At 37.2% G+C, this 19674-nt stretch overlaps 1 protein-coding gene across 4 annotated transcripts; it reads left to right on the top strand.

The window, feature by feature from the left end:
- Positions 1–2440: 2440 nt before the first annotated feature.
- KYAT3 (kynurenine aminotransferase 3) lies at positions 2441–18917 on the top strand. Of its 4 annotated transcripts, none has more exons than XM_061379288.1 (14): positions 2441–2660; positions 3415–3531; positions 6497–6555; positions 7829–7973; positions 11014–11163; positions 11924–12010; positions 12587–12709; positions 12800–12920; positions 13882–13958; positions 14834–14923; positions 15500–15686; positions 16490–16563; positions 16996–17082; positions 18543–18917. In XM_061379288.1, the coding sequence occupies exons 2-14, from the start codon at positions 3433–3435 to the stop codon at positions 18603–18605; spliced, it is 1362 nt and encodes a 453-aa protein (XP_061235272.1). In that variant the 5' UTR covers positions 2441–2660; positions 3415–3432; the 3' UTR covers positions 18606–18917. The 4 variants fall into 4 exon arrangements, with proteins under 4 accessions (XP_061235272.1, XP_061235271.1, XP_061235273.1 ...); XM_061379287.1 differs by having other exon boundaries at positions 3404–3531; XM_061379289.1 differs by lacking the exon at positions 2441–2660 and adding an exon at positions 3755–3864 and having other exon boundaries at positions 3402–3531.
- Positions 18918–19674: the final 757 nt, after the last annotated feature.

Below are 19674 nucleotides of genomic sequence, written 5' to 3'. Positions count from 1 at the left end.
GTTCTGTAACTAAAGCTCAGAAATGGGGGTGGCAGCATTTGGCTTTGTGTTTCAAAGGGGAAGGAATTCATTACAAGCATGTATTGTTCCATAACATGCCCCAGTGGCACAGCGGCATCTGAAGTCAGGGTGTGTGGGACCAGGACGCCGGGCAGTGTGAAGGGAGCAGAACAGCCTGCAATGCAGAGGTTGTGTGTGTGCTGGACTGGTTGTAAAGCACTGCACGAGCCAAGTGATTGTTAGTACATAGGTGTATTCATAATGTTTCCATGACAAAGCCCAACTGTATCTTCCAGTCAAGTTTAAGTCACCAAATCTGAGTTTAAACTGGATTAGCAGTCAGAACGTGTCTTCCAGACCCACTAAAAAGCATTTACTGTGTTGATCTTGCTGGTAGCTTGCCTTGCTTCCTAAAAAAATAGGAAGCTGCTGGAGTAGCTTCCCAATGTTTCTTTGTGTTATTCTCCTCCCCCCCCCCCCACCCCCCCCCCAACAAGTTCATTTTCCTGTTTTCTTTATGACTGTGTAAGCCTGAATTCCAGGAGGAGTGACTCCTGGGTAGAGCATGAATGCTTCAGAGCACTGAAAATTAGAATGGGATGAAAAGTATTTCTAGCTGTTAATTTCTGAGTTTAACAGACATGACTTGGCCAAAAAGCCAGTGCCTGGCTCCAAGACTGAAAGAGACATAAATAAGACAAAGAAAGGAAAAAAACCCACCACTTTTTCATTTCCCTCAAGCACCAGTGCATTTTCTGTGTTTGAATAACCTTATTTAGGAGTTTAAACAGGGTTTGCAGTACCTCTGTTGCCGTTTAGCACTGTGTAATTTTCCTGAGCTGGAAGAAACTTTCCATCTTGATGAGAAAAACTTACCTTAGGACATTATAAAACGGCTCATTGGTGTCTTACACATACTTGATCATTGCTGAAACACATGCAGAGGTAACAGTTAAGTGCACTCTCATCCTAAAGGTGACAGTAAATAATTCTCTTGAGCCTGTGGTATGTAATAACATGTCATATACACTTATAGTGGGAATGTGTATGTTTGGGGAAAGAAAAAAAAGAGTAGGTCTTGTCGCTTTTGAGATCAGTGTGGGGGAGTATTGGGTTATATTGAGGAGGCCTTTCCCTTTCCTTCCCAGGGTAGCTTAAATGGAAGTCTTCAGGGTTGCAGAAGATAGAAAGCAAAAAAGTCATTAAAGTACTTTGCAGGAGGCTTTCCAGTTTAATGGCCAGTAGTCTTCGTTTCTGAGTGCTCTTGAGTTTTTCAGCATCTGCTGGAAAAGTGTCACAAAGATTGAAATCTAGTGGAACAAGGGATACATGCAGGTGCCTTGACTTCCCTTACTGAGGCTGTTCAGCAAAGTACTGTTTCCATAGTGTCCCTCATAAAGTTTTTGCAATTTCTATGTTTCTGTGGTGTTAAAGTAGAATATAATTTTTTACTTGAGGTGTTTCAAGTACTCGTAGAGATTGACTACACCGCAGTGATACAGGCTATATATCACTGTGCTGTGTTGTGGTTTTGTATGATTGCCTTGTGGTGAATGGTGGCCTTTCAAATACCACACTGTCTTTCAGTGCAACATGGCTAGAAATATTTACAACTGTTAATAATTTTTCCCACAAAAGTTGAAAGTTAGTTTTGCATTTAAGGTTTTCAAGGTCTTTATTTAATTTTGCTGCTTCTCGGTACAAAATTAAACTGGCAAAGATATGCACATTTGTCCCTCTGTGCTAACTACTGCAGGCATTGGCTGTGCAAGAGCAGTCCTATCTCTGGCCTGACCCTGGCAGAACAGCACTGTTGTTACAGTCACATTTTAAGGTAGTCTGTTGCGTAAGTTGTTTTTGTAAGCATGCGCTGAGAGAGGAGTAGAGGCCTTCACAATCTGTCTGATTTTGTGCAGTTGTTATCAAAGATTATGTCCAGTGTGCTAAGTTCTGTTATTAAAAGTAACTTAAAATGTATGCACAGGTAGTTTTAAACAGATATATTCCTTTTGTCTCTTTCAGATTATCTACTGACTAGTGCCAAAGATTTAATTGCTTTTTGCTAGTCCTCAGGCCAGCAGAATTGGGGGAATTACCAGTGTTCTCTTGCAAAAGTGCCAATGAATTGTATACTTGCAGATTGCTCAGTGCAGTGGGATTACGCTGCTACTATTGAGGGTCCAATTGAGTCAGCTACAACTCAATACTGTGTGAGGAAGACCTTAATTTCAGAATTGAGACTGAGTTTCTCGCACTGGAATAAGTGAAAGGCAAAATCAACATACTTTTAAAACTTCACTCATTTAATGAGGCATCCTTATAATGGGGGTTTTGGGTTGACCTTTTCTATTAGCTTTCATTAAAAGCATAAAGAACAGTTTCTCATTGGTCTAAATCCATTCTTCATGAAAAAAAAATATTTTACTTTGATATTGGATTACTTTCTCTACTTCTGTCTGCAAGGCTTGCATGGTATTGTTTTAACAAGGAATGGCATTCCTTTGTTTCTAATACAAGTAATATAGTTTTTCCTTTTTTGTTGTCATCCTCCTTCCAGGTAGCAAAGTCTAGGGGGAAGCAGAGGTTGTCTATTCTTTACTGAATGAACTATAGAAAACAAAGTTAATTTTACTGCTGTGGCGACTGTACTTCTGACATAGGTCTGTGGTTACATGTTTTTCTCCATCAAAATGACTGAAATGTGTAAATGTCATCAATATGTGTAGAAATACTTTCTGGAAGTGGTTGCTTGAAGTGTCAGGTCTTACTTCTTTTTATAATTACTGATTAACAGGGCACATTTTCTTTGGTCAGTGAATGATCTTTTATAGCACACAGAATGTCCTTTCTAGATAGCTGTTTTCTGCCGAGGAGGAGATTTGATGTTTGCCAAGTCACTGTGGCAAAACTTAGTATAGTTACGTAAAGTGTGTAGGCCTGTCTCTCTAGTGTGACTGATGATCTTAATTATCTCTGTTTCAGAATGCTTGATTTGAAACACTTGACACCAGTTTTAAAGCTGTGTGGCTTTTTAAAAGTTGGGCTCCTTTTCTATTCTGTTTGAATTGGCAATTGTAATAGCAATTTTTGTTACACATACACGTTTTAACAACAATTCTAACAGAGACTTTAAACCTTGAATTGCATTTAATCTTAATAGTCATTCAAGGAAGAGAAGATCAGTGCTGTCAGACAGAGGAAACCTTCCCTCTGGGTGGCATTTAGAAATGTTTCGCAGTCCTGTCAGTTAAAAAGTCTGATCTTCTAGACATACAAATGTGATTAGGTAATAATTTACTAGAACTTATTTCAGTGAAACAAAATCACTGAAGGGAAGAGAAGGGAATCTTATCTTTTAAAACTGCTTAGTGAGGTGTAGAAACTTATTCCTTCAATCTGCAAGTTTTTTTTCAGGTCATTTATTATGCAGGCATGCTTCTTCCTTCACGAAGCTTCTGTTGCCTTGGCATTAGAACATACCAACTCCAAACAGATTTGTTTTCCAGATCCTTCAAACTTTCAGCCTCTGCAGTAAGTATTCCTTCAGCTTCATAGAAGAAAATATTCTGCACTATATTTTAGAGATGCAGTAATTTTGCAATGTTACCAATATATGCATTAGCTGTCTTTATCTCTTGTTACACTGATCCAGACATTTAATATCAAGAACAAAATAAGATATTTGAATCAGTCAAATATTTAACACACTAGCATAACAGAATTTGGTGATTATTGCTTTGTGTGCCTTTTTCAGTCTTTGAAGACACATCTAGCGTCTATCAGGCCAGAAAGATTGCCTAGTTAGGGCACTAGAGCTCACGACACAGGAGACAGGTTAAATCCCAGCTTTATCAGACGCTTTTGGTAAGACAGGTTATTTCTTTGTAACTCATTTTTCCTTTAATGAAATGAGAATAGTGGTGCTTCTTGACAGTGCAAGAACAAGGGGTATATAAGTACCTTAAACCTAATTTTATCCAGAATCTTTTCAATTTCCCATCCTAACTGCTTGTAAGATTGTGTAATTTCATTTTGAGTCCTCTAGGGGTTCTTTTGGGAAAACAGAGCTTTGGAACATGGTGGGTGGTTGGAGGTCACACTCTGCACTGCATATAGAACACTGGAATGTAAATTGTGTTCTGGCTCAGAACAAGAGTTCATCTAGTCAGCAAACTGAGTCAACCAAGACACATGTTAGAACCTTCAAAACAGATGTTCAGATCATTATAATGGATGGTTGTACCATATTTTGCCCGTATGAGAAGTTTCTTTTTGTGTGCAAAAGGAGGTCACCTTTTGCTTGAGTCAGGTTTTCACATGCTGTAAGTATTTTTATTCTATTTAATGGAGTTAGATACTCTCAGTAAAAGTGAAGTCTAAACCTGGTTGGTTTTGGTTTGGGTTTTTTTTCTTTACATCTTGGCTTCAGTTGTAGCTTTTGGCTTTGAGTTCTGCAATTCAGTTGTGTGCCATGCAAAAGTATTTGCTTCTATTATTAAAGATACTGGCATTCAATTTAATCACGAGTTTCGTTATGTTAAAAAGAAAGATAAATACAAGCAGCACCTGACTGTGCTGTTTTTACCTAACCCTTTCTTTGATAGAAAGGCTGTGTTTCCCTAACACTTTCTCTAACAGAAAGTGTTAGGGAAAGCAGGATGTCAGATGAGAGAGAGTTTGACGAGAACATACCTCTCCTGCTTAACACCAATCTTAAACTCATGGAAATCCTAGCCCTGAAATGATTTATTATCAAGTGATGACATAGTTGGCTGAAAGAAAACAGAGTCTTAAGAATTCTCATGACCTTCTGGCAGAAAGAATGCTACTTGAGGTGTCATTTTTAAATGTCAATTCATTGCTTGGCTTTCTTCAAGTAATAAAGTGGACCTGAACCCCACTGCAAGGTGGATCTGTGAAAACCTGAAAACTGATGCAGGACTAGCTATTCTGTTTTAAAACTAGTTTCAAGGCACAAGAAAAAATACATCGAAAGACTTGGATCATTAAATACTTAAAATAGTATGAGAGCTATAAAGATGAAAGCTTATTCTATTTGTCAACACATTTTTTTTTAGCTAGGGAAAGTTACTTATGCAGTTAAGCTTTACATTATAGTTGATTACAGAAGTTCTGCAGTTGATAAGCCTTCAGCTTTTAGCAAATTGAAGCAATTTTAAGAAGAACTGGTCAATGGAACAGATTTACCCATAGCAGTGTACAGAATTCTCATTAGTAACTAGAAGGATTTAAGGTGAGACTTCTTATTCCTCACAGCATGAGTATTTGTCTAGCACATGAAAATAAAAGTGTGTGTGTGTGCTCAGTCTAAGTAGTACCTGTGTTATTTGTGTTTATATAGTAGAGCCAAACATTCATCTTAGTTACCAAGAGATACACTGTAAAATCTGATTCATCCTCTAGACCATATATGTGTTTTTAAATAGGTATAGTACAGATTACCTAGTCAGAACTCCCTCTTAGCTTTCTCTTGTCCTGTGTCAAGAAGTAGAACTTAACCTGTCAAGTTATCTTAATGGTTTCTTACTGAGGACAAATAAAAGGTGTCTTGTGCTTGATTCCTCTTCTATTTGTTTCTCATAAATGAGGTCAGAATCAGATCTGGAGAGAAGATCTATAAGCAGAGATGTATCTGTTAAATTTTACAGCTTCCCATTCTTCAAATCATTATGCATATGGTAGCTTCATTACTGTAAACTGAGTGCCAGCATTATATTTCTACCATGAGTCATTCTCAATTATTCAAAATTGAAACTTGGAGTGTAATGGTAACACAGATATTTTTTTCTCAGAAGATGGTAGCTAGAGTATGGGTTTTGAATCCTTCACAAAATAACAGTAGCTGGCAGTGGTAAATCATTAAAATCAGTAGTTTGACTCAAAGAAACAGAAGTGTCTGGAGTACTGAGGTACTATGTTAATTCCCATGTGATTTTTTTTCCAGTGTCAAGCTGTTTTAAAAAGATAAAATACTTTGAAGTTTTAAAAGTCTGAATAAAATAGGAAATGCCTTTGCTGTTTTCTTTTTGCCTATCAACTAAAAAAATAAAATTACACTGAAACTGCATGCTTTCCAAACTGGATTGAGCAGGAATTCGGATAGAAATAGCACACTCTTTAAGTTATTAGTGTACCATAGAAAAGAAAAAGAATGTATGTCCCTTTTTTCAGGTCATCTTTTAAAGCTGTTGAGCTAAATTATGCCCCTGCTCTATTCTTGCTGAAAATTTAGAGGCTTTAGATAATGATGAATGGGAATTTAGGATATTTTTATGTATTTTCTTGGTAGTCTGAATTCAAGCTATTATAGAAGCTTTAGTGAAAGAACATTCTGTAATTTCATGTAAGTACTGAATTCAGCTGGCAGTGGTATATTTGAGAAAGCATGAAGGAGGGTTTGTCATGCAGAATCCAACAATGTAGAACTTTGTCTTTCTTAACAAAACCCTTCTGTCTGTATATTTTGATCTTGCAGACAATGGCCTTCAGACACAAAAACACAAGACGAATTGAAGGCCTTGATAGCAATGTGTGGTGAGTAAAGGGAAAGTAGCTGCAAGTTTCAGAAAACATCTTTGGCTGCTATCTTTACTTTCCAAATTGATAATTATTGCCAGTAATAATTATCAATTATTATAGCAGAGATAGCACTTGCTATCTCTGCTGGAGTATATTGGGTACCTGCTTAGAAGCAGTGAACCAATTTCTGTTAAAGGTGTGAATTGTCTTATTCTTGAGCTGTGAATATTAGGCTTCTGCTTCTCTTCATCTGATAAACCATATAAGACAAGTATATCTCTTGGGAGTGGTTGTATAGCTGACTCCCAAATTTGAAGGTTAATTTTGTTGAGTAATGCATTTCAATTACACTTGGTTTGTATTTACCAAATGAGTCAGATTTCTTTTTGAAGCCCTTATACTTGTCTTTATAATTTAGCTCATTATTTTTAATCAACTTTTTTTTTTTGTAGGTATTAAATTGGTCTTAAAGCAATATTGCCATCACTGGTAAAAATGAGATTTTATTAGTAGGTGAAAATACTCTTTTGGGTTTACATTAGTTGTATGTGTGTGTATATACATATACACACACACAATGTGTTCTGGTCATCCAGCTTCAAACTCACTGTTAGCAGTTTGTATTAATTTTTGACAGAACTGCGGTGCTATGTGGGGTTTTTTCTGTTGTTGTCATTTTGTGGTTTTGTTTTTTAAATCTTGTTAACCTTTGCATAGGGAGGAAAGGGCAAAATGCAAAGCTTACCTGTGAAGGGAGGTAAAAAAAAGTTGTTCAAGAATCCTAATGTTTGTATCTGGCAGGCTGCTAGGAACAGTTGATGAAGAGTCTGAAACAGTCCATGCCTAGAAGTACAGAAAAATAAAATGTAGCACTATGAGGTGACCAGAAAGTTTAATGACACCTTCACTTGACAGCATCTAGCCTTTAAATCATTTAATGTGCTGTTCTGACTAGGTCTGTTTCATTTTGCAAAGACAGTAGTGTTTCATTTCTGCCCATATCCAGAGTTTCTGTGTGTTTGCGCATGTGTACATCTGAGCATACTTCTGCTGGCAGAAAAGTTGTTCTGTGGATGCAGAAAGTCAGCCTTTTCTTGGGTTCCTTCTGACTCCTGTGGTTACTTGCCGTTGTCCTAGCCCCACCTCTCCACGTGAGCACTTTATTTAAACCTGCCTTCACTGCTTTCAATTTAGCAAACTGAAATACTTTTTATTTGCCTTTTGATGCTAATGAAGGAGAAAAAAAATTTATCTGGTATCTTAACTTTAAAGTGCTTTTTCTCTTTAGGGTTGAATTTACAAAGGTCGCAGCAGATCCCTCAATTGTTAATCTTGGTCAAGGCCTTCCTGATATATCCCCTCCCAACTATGTTAAAGAAGAGCTGGCAAAGGCATCAGCAGTTGACAGACTGAACCAGTACACACGAGGCTTTGTAAGTATGTAGAACTTAAGGACTCAAGTTCAGTGGAGAGCATGCCACAGGGAAGAAAACATGGGCTTTGCTTTAAATTGATTTTATCTGTAGGTCACACTGTTATGTCCCAAGTTAAGTTGATCTACTCGCCTTATATGTTACTAATGAACATCCTCTGTGTAGGCTTCTTCAAGGCAGACTCCTTCAGCAGAAGGAAAATGGTATAGCACATCTAGGATAGACTGTGTTTGAAGAGTCAGATTACAGTTTAGAGAGTGTATATTATACATTTACCTCTGCTTTTGGTCAGTGTAAACATGAATCACATGGGATAATGATAGAATGAGAAACAAATACTTGATACCACTCAAGACAGTGTCTCTGGGATCAAGAAAAGATTAATCTGTAACATTTAGTAGATTTCAGTGGAGATTGAGAAGTGATGGGCACAGTAAGTTTTTGCCCCTGGAAGATACTCGCTAACTGTTCTATAAGTTGGCTTATAGACTGTCTTGAGCTGAGTGTGAGTGTGTAGCATTTGTCATTGCCAACGCAGGATATTTAAGTGGGCTATTACCGTTTCAGTATGACCACTTCCTTGTTTGGTTTATTTTTCTTTTATTTTGTGGTATAGATAAAGTATATTGCCCAGTTGAAAATCATGTCTTAGCACTAGTACAAGACCCTAAGGAGTGCATCTAATATTTTTCTAGATGATCATGTTATGCAATTGTAATAGAGAAATATTGTATAGACTGGTAGGCCAGCAGTTGTTTTGGTAGTTGTGGCATCATTGTATATATATTCCACCATAACTTTTTGCCTATTCTCTGAGAAACTGCATGCATTATAACTGTCATTATATATATTTTATATACATATATATATATATATATATATATATACACGGAGCAGCAGTAGCCAGCAGCTCCTCAAAGGATAAGCTGTCACAGTGAGCAGTGTGAAGACCTCACTAGCCAGGGCCCAAACTCGCAGTTCCTGGGCAAGCCCAAAGATTGTGGCTGAGGTCAGCACAGATCACCAGCCAAGACTGCCGTGGTGAGATGGGCCTTAGGTGAAGCCAGGACGTCAATCCACAGGTCAGGACCGGTAATGCTAACCACAGTTAGACATAACCCAGTGATCACTAAGCATATCCAGGGTGATGCAGCAGGTCTAAGGTCAAGCCACAGGTTCAACAGGGTCTATGGCCAGGTACAGGCATGGCTATGACTGAATTGCAGATCAGCAACCCTACTGCATAGCATTTAAATAGAGCCCCTGGACCAGGGGCACAGCTCTGGGTAGACAGCCACGTAAGGCTGGTCAGGGCCCTGGCAAGAACAGAAAGAGAACAAAAAATCCCCAGTGACTGTAGTTTCATTCCTCCATCCCTCTTTGGATCATTTTTGTTTAGTCATATTTACCTATGTGTAAAGAATCTCTGGATGTACAATATATGTAACTATATAAACCTCTCTCTGTATAAGCTTAAAAGTATAAAGTAAAAAATCTAAATACAAATTTTTGTGTCAGACACACAAAGGATGGCTGGGATTTAGTGACCTTACAGGCTATGCATTAGTGTGTTCATCACCCATAATAAGGTACCTGAAAAGTCTTTGCTTACCAGACAGGAAAGGTTTTGGAGCAGCCTTGGCATAAGGGGAAAGGTTACAGAGAGAACGGGCTATGGTCTGCCTTCTGACAGATATTCACAGAGTGATTCTCTGAAACAATTTGCGAGTCAAGCGTAAATATAATTTTCCTAGTGCAAGCAATTATTCAATATTTACTTCTGTCACTTTGTTCTTCATTTCCAAATAGTTTGATAATTTCTGTGATAATTATGAATGTTTGCAGATATATTATACTATAGATATTAATTAAAGAGGAATTTTTACCAATATTCCTGTCTTCAGTCTGTGCACTTCCTCTACAAATTTTTGCACTTAAAAAATTTTGGAGCACAAGTATTTGTGGTGGTAAATATAGGAGGGATGAGTAGGAATGATGCACATCCATTTGATAATTGAGACATTGTCGTAGCTCTCTGCCGCACTTGCACCTCTCGTTGACAGTAGGGCTGTGGCTTGTAGAGCGGCCCAGCCTGACTTGGGTGGTGCAGCATTCCTGTGTAGCTGACACACATGGCAAGCAGTGGCTGTCATTTGAATCAACAATGACTTGTAAGCCTCAATTTATAGTAATGTTTCTGTTTACAGAAGGGTTTGCGGTGTATGTCTTGTGTGTAGAGGTAAAGCCCTCAATATTTTAGAGATGGATTTCTTTACATAGTTGCATTTTCTCTAGGAGCTGTTTTCTGTTTCTACCAAGCATCTAAAAAGAAAAAAGATTTTCCTGTCGTTTTCCTGTAGAAAAACCTGTAGTTTTTCTGAGGAAACAGAATTATGACATCTTATATCATATTGTACATGATCTTTGTTGCATGTTTGTGTTCCTTCCACATTTTGAGAAGAGCATGTTAAGTGCAATGTAGGGAACACAAATGGTTAATGGTGCTCTGAGATTTGGGATATGACTATAGGAGTCATCATTCTGATCACAAGTGCTGCTTATTGGCAGTATATAAACAGATAAAAAGGATTCCCCTTGCACCAAATATTTTTTTAGTTGAAAGAGGGGAAGGAAACAAAAGGAGCTTCAGATAGGAATATGGGCAGGTGTGAAAGATACTCTGAAGGAGTTGAAGATGAATTGGTGTCAGAGTATTCCCTTCTCTCCGCCTGTCTTTTGTCTGCTGTAGGATCCCTGGAGCTATCCTGAGATGTGATAAAAAGATAGAAATTTAAAAGCAAAACAAGGAGAATTTCCTAGTAGATAGTGAATAAATTGAAACTACTTTTCTTCCCTAATGCACAAAAACTTTAAACCATTCTACCTGTTAAAAGCCATTAATGCTTGAGGGTTCATCTCATTTTTTCTATTTTAAAATGTATTATTTCGATATATGTGGGAAAAAAAAGAAAAACCCAGACATGGGCTGTGTGCATTGTCAGGAACACAGTCATCAGTTGGATTTGTTTGCTTTGAACAGGGACATCCGTCGCTGGTGAAAGCCTTGTCTCAAGTGTATGAGAGAGTTTGTGGCAGAAAGATTGATCCTCTCACAGATATCTTGGTGACCGTGGGAGCTTATGGATCTCTCTTTAGTACAATACAGGCATTAATTGAAGAGGGAGATGAAGTAAGTTTTTATTTGAAATATTCAGGTATGCTGACTGAAATGAGAGTTTGCCTGCTTTTTATTTGTTCACTTTTAAATGTAAGTTCATGTTGGGGCTTCTTTCTGATTACTGTTAGTGTGGTTTGTTACAGTTGTACCTCTGACTTACAGTTTCAGAAGTTGTGATCAGGAGACTATCCTTTGGATGCCTTCCTACTTAAAAAACCCTTTCTTTCATATATGGGTACCTGTAGCAGTTTCTTTTTCACTGTTATGTGACATAACACACGCTGATTTCTTATGTGAGAAAACCTGTGGGGTGTTATCTGAAACAACAGACTAATGGTGGCACAAAACACTGTTGGTGTTTGAGTAACCAATGTGTATCCAGTTCTATTTAGGACCATTGCATAGTAGCATATGTAGCAGAAAAGCAGGAATGTCCATTAACAAACATTTTTTTTGTTTACTGTACTAGCTGTGATGATTCATCCCTAAGATCTCTGCCATTAGCATTTGTTTTCTTTTTTGTTTTTTTTTTTGTTTCCTGTTATCTAGCCTCAATGCGATTTTCCTTGAATTGGTTCTCTTTTTCTACCAGAAAATTTTCTTTTGAGATTTCTAGATACTTGGAAATCTTGCTCTAAAATATTTTGCAAAGTTAGATCAGGATGGAGTGCCAGAAGCATTATCAAATTACACCACCAAAGTAAAGCTGGAAACATGATGGTATCATGCACGGTAAATTATCTGTTTCTGATACTGATGATTGTCATTTCAGGTAATAATAATAGAGCCATTTTATGACTGTTACGAACCAATGGTAAAGATGGCAGGTGCAAAGCCTGTTTTTATTCCTCTGAGATATGTGAGTAGCTTTTTAAGTATTACTTATCATATAAAGTTTCACATCCATAATCGGTACAGTTTGATAAAGACCTAGGTGGTGCTTTTCCGTGTAGTTTTTCATAGCATCCAATTACATTAAAATGACCTAGATTGCTATAGCAGATTCCTAACTGTTTGGCCATTTTTATATTGATAAGGAGGAGGAAAAGGCCTTGAATATCTCTCCAGTGGTGATGAGTCTTTCCAGCCAAACCACTTTTTCTAGTGTCAGGGAAGGCCATAAACTCTACTGTCATGTGACTGGGCTTCCTGTGTTGCACATCATTATAACCAACATGTGTGCAACCAGATCCTGGAAACCAGTTCCTGAGGAGGCTTGACACACAGTAGCCAGGAGAGGATAGCCACTGTCAAAACAATTTACCTTGCTTTTAGCCTTCCTGCCTTTTCCTAGAAGTGCCTTCTCCCAGGACAGATTGGACAGGTTGTCAGCTATAGTTATAAAGGTTTCTGAGGATGGTAATTCAGGCATCTTTGTTAGGCTGTAATATGTTGTATTCATGTAATGCATAATTATATATATTTTTTTAATTAGAAAAATAATGGAACCTCTGCATCTAGTGCTGACTGGGTCTTAGATCCTGCTGAACTTGCAAATAAATTTAATTCCAAAACAAAAGCAATTATTCTGAATACCCCGCACAACCCTATAGGCAAGGTAAGAGTCCTGCTTTAACACTATTGTAATTTCAGTGTATGCCTTATATACTGTGATTAATGCATTGTCCTTTACTTTCTTGTATCCCAGGTGTTTACGAGGGAAGAGCTCCAAGTAATAGCTGATCTTTGTATTAAACATGATACCCTCTGCATCAGTGATGAGGTGTATGAATGGCTGGTGTATAAAGGAAACCAACACATTAAAATAGGTGCTGATTTTTTTTTGTGGAGTCTTAAAATGGTTGTAGAATGATGTTATAACAACAGATTCATTGGTAGTGGTTCTAGCATGCAGAGGAGGTGGACATGGATGTTGTTGACCACTGCAGTTGCAATAGTGGTATGATCTTGTCTAACTTTGTGTCTCAGACTTATAAATGTGTCTTGATTTATATGTTTCTGTTGAAAACGAATTTATTTAGAGAGTCCAAATGGAGCTTACCTGAAGCAGTGTACAGAAAAAAAAAATTGCCAAGTACAGGAAGGGACCTTTGCTCTGTCGTCTCCTTGGAAAAGAAACAAGAGATTTTGGTCTCCTACTAGATACAGAGATAGACCTACATGCATCCCTTATTTCATGCAGGCATCCTTACCTACCTGCTATTGTCAAATTATATAATAAACCATAATTTATTTACTCACTCTGCTACTTGTCCTATTCTTGTAGTTGTTTCTGGGTTAGAAGTCTTAGTAATCTTTTTTGTTTTTCTGATGTCTGGGACAGCCGGCGACACTGACCAGGACAATTGTGTCAAAATGGCTTGTAGTGCCATTAATGTAAATGTTGTATCTGGGGCTTTTTTCAGGCATCAGAAACAATGCTGTCTTGAGATGAATGGGTAGTCACTTCTCAGATTGTGTCTTTCTTATGAATAATTACACATCTTGGCTGAGGATAACTAACACATAGTTTTCAGAAATTGTGCCTCTCATTTTCTGCCTCTTCATTCTTCTGTCATTAATCCTTACCTTCTTTTCATGGCAAAAAGCACTGGACCATATATTTTTCCTCATTTGCTACAGTTGCTATAATTTTAGAATATTCTCCTTGCTTGCTTAATATGATGGAATGATATCAACATACAGCTCTGAGTTAGGGGCAGTACAGATTTATAACTACAAGGAATATGTGAGTGCATCTGTACCGACTTAATTTTATTTTATGTACAGCTACCTTGCCAGGCATGTGGGAAAGAACAATAACTATAGGAAGTGCTGGAAAAACCTATAGTGTAACTGGCTGGAAGGTAAGAATCAATGTAAGAGTTTGGTTCTATAAATAACAATGCATTTATTACACTAAAAAAGCCTCTGTTTTTATGACCTATGTTTTGAAAGCTGCTGGCAAATCTCTGTGTTTCTAAGACTTGCAGTTATCATTCAGTTGGAGTAATTACCTATCTTCAACACTCCTGTTTTAATTCTCTTCTTGTCTCTCAATTAATAAGGCCTTCTGAGAAAACAATACTAAGCAGAAAATGAACACGGTATGATTTGTTCAAAACCAGTCAAGATTCAGGGGGAAAACATGGATATTACTGTATTGTAACTTTTCAGTTTTGTGGTGACCGTTTCCAGGTTGTGGGAATGGTATGTTTTGGAACGGCTTATATTTCTGTAAAATATTTAATGATAACATTTTGCTTGACTTTAAAATACATATCAGAAAGTAAAGTATTTGTTTGGCAACTAAATTCTTTTTTCTTCATCACCTGTGTTCGAATTGAACCACGACAAAGCTGATCCAGTAGTGAGCTTTTGTTTTATGCTCCTTTGACACAGGAGCTTATGATTTGTAAAGATTCAAAACCAATTAGGAGTAAGATCCCTAATAAATGCTCAGTTTGATTTATAACTCTTTATATATGAAGAGTGAAAAGTTTGGTCAGTACCCTGTAAGAGACAGGGACAAGTGAAATTATAATTCTGTCTTAAATCAAGCCATTTTTGAAGACATCATTCAGCAAACTTCGTGTAAACCAGCTCTTAATTCTTTATCAAAACCAATTCACTATCAATTCATAAAACAGGAAAACTTGAGACACTGCCTGATTTGAATTCTTTCTAATTTTTAGTAGTACCACTGCTGTAAGTTTAACAGATGCATGCTTTCTTCCCTTAGCTTGGTTGGTCTATTGGCCCCCAGAACCTGATTAAGCATTTGCAAGTTGTTCACCAAAATACTCTGTATACTTGCCCAACTCCGTTACAGGTAGGTATACATAAGGGGCAGAGGAGGTGATTTTTCTGGTGTAGCAAATTATAGGTCTCACTGTAATAGTACAGTAATCACAACAGTGAAATTTTTGTTGTCAAAATATAGATCCTGAGGTGCAAGAAGAGCTGACACATTTATCAGCCCATCTGACTTTTGGTTGAAAAAATAACATCACAAATAACACAAAAAATCAGCAAATAAAATAAAAGTTGTTGCAATATGGGCTTGTTTTACTGAGCATTAGCTCTATCTACTGGTTTGTAGTATTCTATTTTATGTTCTTATCAATAATTTAAACTTCGCTTCAATTCAGATTGTAAATCCTCCTGTCAAGGACTGTGATTCTGTCTATGATTAGCACCTAGCGAATGATTGGGTGCTTTGGGTGTTGCCACAGCACAAAGTAACAGACAAATTACATGCTTGGATGTAGCTTGTGTAATTTGTATATGGTGATTTGCTTAATGAGGACCTGGATCTAAGAAAAATCCATGTGATTTCAGTAGAAAGTATGTGTCTGTGCATTTCCTGAGTGTCTATGAGTACTTTGAACATTGACTATCTTTCCAGGAGGCTTTGGCACAAGCATTTTGGATAGACTATAAACGCATGGATGACCCAGACTGCTATTTTTACTCACTGTCTCGAGAGCTGGAAAGCAAGCGTGATCGGATGGCTCGGCTACTTCAAGATGCTGGACTAAAGCCTGTTGTTCCAGATGGAGGATACTTTATGATTGTTGATGTTTCTACATTAAGTTAGTGTAAAGTTTATTAAAAAGGGTGTGGAAAGTGAATATTTTAGTAAATCTGACAATGCAGCTTGCATTTTAAACTGTATTCTCATTTCACGTTTGCATAACATTGTCAGGAGTGTTAACTAGGATTGAATTTTTCTGTTTTACCTTAACCTGGGAGGCAGATTTTAAAAGCTTTAGCAAAGCCTTTGTTTGTGATCCTAATTACTGTCCATGTTTTGCAAAGCTTCGGCAAGGTTTTAGGGAGGATAAGGGAGGTGTATAAAAAATCTATGTTTAAAAGGTCTATGATTATTTAAAAAATTGAAGGAATTTGAGGAAGAATTCCCACAGGGAAACATTTTCTATTTCCACATTTTTCACTAACTGGTCCTCATGGCACTTGTCATTCACAAAGGAATGTTTAAACACAACTGGATCTTGCAGTGCTACCATATGTCAGGAAGTTTTAGATACCCCAGTTTCACAGATGTGAAAACAGCAGTTGCAGTGATTATTGCTCCCCATCCAATAAATACAGTCTTCAGTACCCTCCACAGTCCCGATCCCTCAATAACCCAGACTTGAAGAGGACTTGGAGTACTGCATGGCTTTCATCCAAGCTACATGCCTGAGTTTGCTTTGAATGGAAAGCAAGTGCTGAGATCAGAATGGAAAGGCTCAATCTGTTGGCCTATTTTAATTTAACATAAAAGCATACATCTTTGTTCTTAAGTGTTAACTATAATAAAGTGTTGTTAATGAATGCCTTCCCAGTGGAGCCTAGGAAATCTTACAAAATGTTTGTTTTAATTTTGTTTTAGATGTGGATCTCTCTGATGTAGATGCGAAACAAGCTTATGATTATAAATTTGTCAAATGGATGATAGCATCTAAGGTAAGGTGTCTTAGTCATACCCTAGTTTTAGAAATGCTTTTCTATTGAAAGTAAGAGCAGTGCAACTGTATTCATTAAACAGTATAGTAGAGATATTCCATTTGGTGTTTATAGTAACTGCTGATCATGATATTGCTAAAATACTGCTAAATATGCTGAAAGTGTACCCTGTAGATTGTATTATGTCTCAGCACTTTTCTTTCAGCATGCTTAAATGCTAGTGGTATAGAAATACCTTTGAAATGGTTTGCCTGAGAAAAGTAATTTGAATTCAGTTAAGCCTAGCTAGTGCATGCAAAACCAAACCTTGCCTTTCCCTCACATGTCTAGAGGGAGAGTTCTAGAAATAGAATGGTAAAATCATGCTCAAACCAGGTATTTTTATTTATATACACATCTGTAAGCGAATAATATTTCTGGTTTATGTTTCAGAAGCTCTCAGCAATTCCTCTGTCAGCATTCTGTGGTCCTGAAACAAAAAGGCAGTTTGAAAAATACATACGGTTTTGCTTCATTAAGGTAAATATGTGTCCTGGGAAGACTTAAGACTCTAAAAATCAGTGCAGTACTGAAATCTGCAACAGACCATTACATTTTGCACAAGATCTCCTGAGTTGGATGGCTTCAGGACCAGAAAACTAGCGTGGTGTAAAATTCAGCACAAAGTAGCTTCAACTGTCTTTTTGCTAAGTGACTTTAAGTCATCACTGCAGGTGGCAAGGCTAAGAAGGGCAGTTGACAGAAAACAGCTAGTGGGAAGGCCTTTTTTAGCTTCCTCTGATTTTTAATAATGTCCTTGGCCATTATTGACAGTGAAAATGAGTTACACTGATACACTGTCAATTAAGGTGAATTCTGTAATCCAGAACAGACACTCAGTTTCCAACCACAAAAACAGCGGTCACCTTCAAGTTTAACTTACTTGCCTGAAAAAGTACAGTGTTTCACATAAGCCCCAAATTACGTAAGAAAACAAAGACTCAGGAAGTTATTTTACGTGCTTTTTTGTGCATTGGCTGACTTTTTGTGAGCACTTTGTGAGTGCTTCCTTTTCACATAGTCTTAGAATCATAGAATGGTTTGGGTTGGAAAGGACCTTAAGATTATCTAGTTCCAAATCCCTGCCATGGATAGAGACTCTTCACATTAGACCATGTTGTCCAAGGCTCTGTCTTCCTCCTATTGAATCTGTTATTGAAAAGACTGGAAGACTATGGGGACAGGTACATAAACTTTGGTAAGCCTGCAACCTTAAGATGTTTCCTGATGGTTCTGTGATAGAGTCAGCATAATGGAACATATGCAAGTCTTTAACTGTTCTAGTACAAACACCAGGGCCTTAGCTTGATCCAGTAATGAAGGGGAGATTCTGCTTGGGTTATCCAGCTCTTTTGATGCAGTATAAAGACCATGATAAAAACCGAGCCAGTAACAACCAGGATGAAACTTGCTGACTGTGAATGTGAACAGCACTAATTATACAAGACTACTTGTATGACTTACCAGGTTGTAGCTGAGCCACACAACTGGCTAGTGGATAGAATACCCATATTCAGGGGGATTATGTTTGAGTAGTTCACAGCGTAACTTTGTTTCATGGAGATTTAAAACTCCTGACTGTTCACATAAAGATTTGGAAACTGTGCTAGCATGTCTCCAATACAGAGCTGCCAAGTACATCACTGCATGTTATGCCAGGCATACAAGAAGTATTGCTTCCATTACATTTGATAATATGAATGCTGAGAAAATATGTTATCTTTTAAATAAACCTAACAAATATTTGCAAGGAGTTGGCATTGAATTCTTTGTGTAGTCTAAATTTGTAGTTATAACTGTTAATGAAAAATAGACTGACAGATAATTACAGGATGCAAGTAGAACTGCCAAATATTGATTTGGGATGATATAACCATGACTGTTACTCTCTTTTCAAGAACTCCATACTTGCAGTAATAGTGATATTCCTTGTTTTGCAGAAAGACAGCACACTGGATGCAGCTGAAGTGATTCTGAAGAACTGGAATAAGCAGACAGCCTGATTTTTTTCACTAACTCTTCCATCTGATATAATTATCTAATAATAGGGGTTTTATTACAAATTTAAGAACAAATGACTTAATACAACACAGAATTACTGACATTGTAAATAACTTTGTGCTGCCACCTGCTGAGTTAATGATTTACTGAAATGTGTGATGCAGCCAGAGGTTATTTTCAGTCTTTTCAAAAGAATTTGCTTTTTTTCCTGAAAAGAAAATCTATGCAAATCTCTTTTCCTACAAATTTTTGTCTTTTGGTAAAACTCTGTGTAAAATAAGTAGATGTTACAGGTATTTTAAAACTGAAAAGAAGTGGGAGGTGTTTTTTGCATGAGATAGTATAGGAAGTAGGATTGAGACAAAAATAGTAGTTATGAAACCCAATAGCCTGCAGTGGACAAAAATTAAGATATGCCTCATATTAGATAATTGTGCTGACTTTCTACATGCTCACCTACCTACTTTGTCCATGCACAAATTCCCTCAGTTTAAATAAAGTGACTGAGTTAAGTCAATTAGTGTTTACACTATAAGCAAGATTCGAAAGTGCTAAGTTGCATAATTACTATTTCATTTTCCCAGAATCGTGTGCTGTTCTGAAAGTAATTAGTCCTTGATGAATTTATACAAGTGGCATCCAGAACAGGAATTCTATTCACACATGTCTGCCGATTTGTTTAATTATTATATGGATAAATCTACAAAGCAAAATAGGAGACTTTTCATCATTGTTTTGTTCACAACATTGGTGACTTCACACCAAACTTATATAAAACTCTATAGATCTAGGGGGACCATGAAGATGGGTTGTGCTATGGAGCTCAGCTATTTTTTTTTTTCAGCCTCAGTTGATAAAGGACTGTTTCAAGAGAGATCAATATGGGGAATTTCTTTCTAGTTGCATCCTTTTCTGGTTCTCTCTGTGACCTTTTAATGGGATTTTAATGGGATTAATGCTTTGTGAGAGCAGAAGCAATCCAGGTAGGAAACCTTTTAGGGCTGCTTGCATTGTTCTCCATGTGGTTTCTATTTTCTTCTCACAGTCCTTACTGTGGAAAGCCTCAACAAA

This window comes from Neopsephotus bourkii, unplaced genomic scaffold, assembly GCF_033783945.1.
Source record: "Neopsephotus bourkii isolate Nb327-2 ecotype Australia unplaced genomic scaffold, CSIRO-AGI_Nbou_v1 NB_1768, whole genome shotgun sequence".
In the NCBI taxonomy this organism is placed as follows: domain Eukaryota; kingdom Metazoa; phylum Chordata; class Aves; order Psittaciformes; family Psittacidae; genus Neopsephotus; species Neopsephotus bourkii.
Note: the sequence above shows the minus strand (reverse complement) of the source record. Positions and strands in the feature narration are given on the sequence as shown.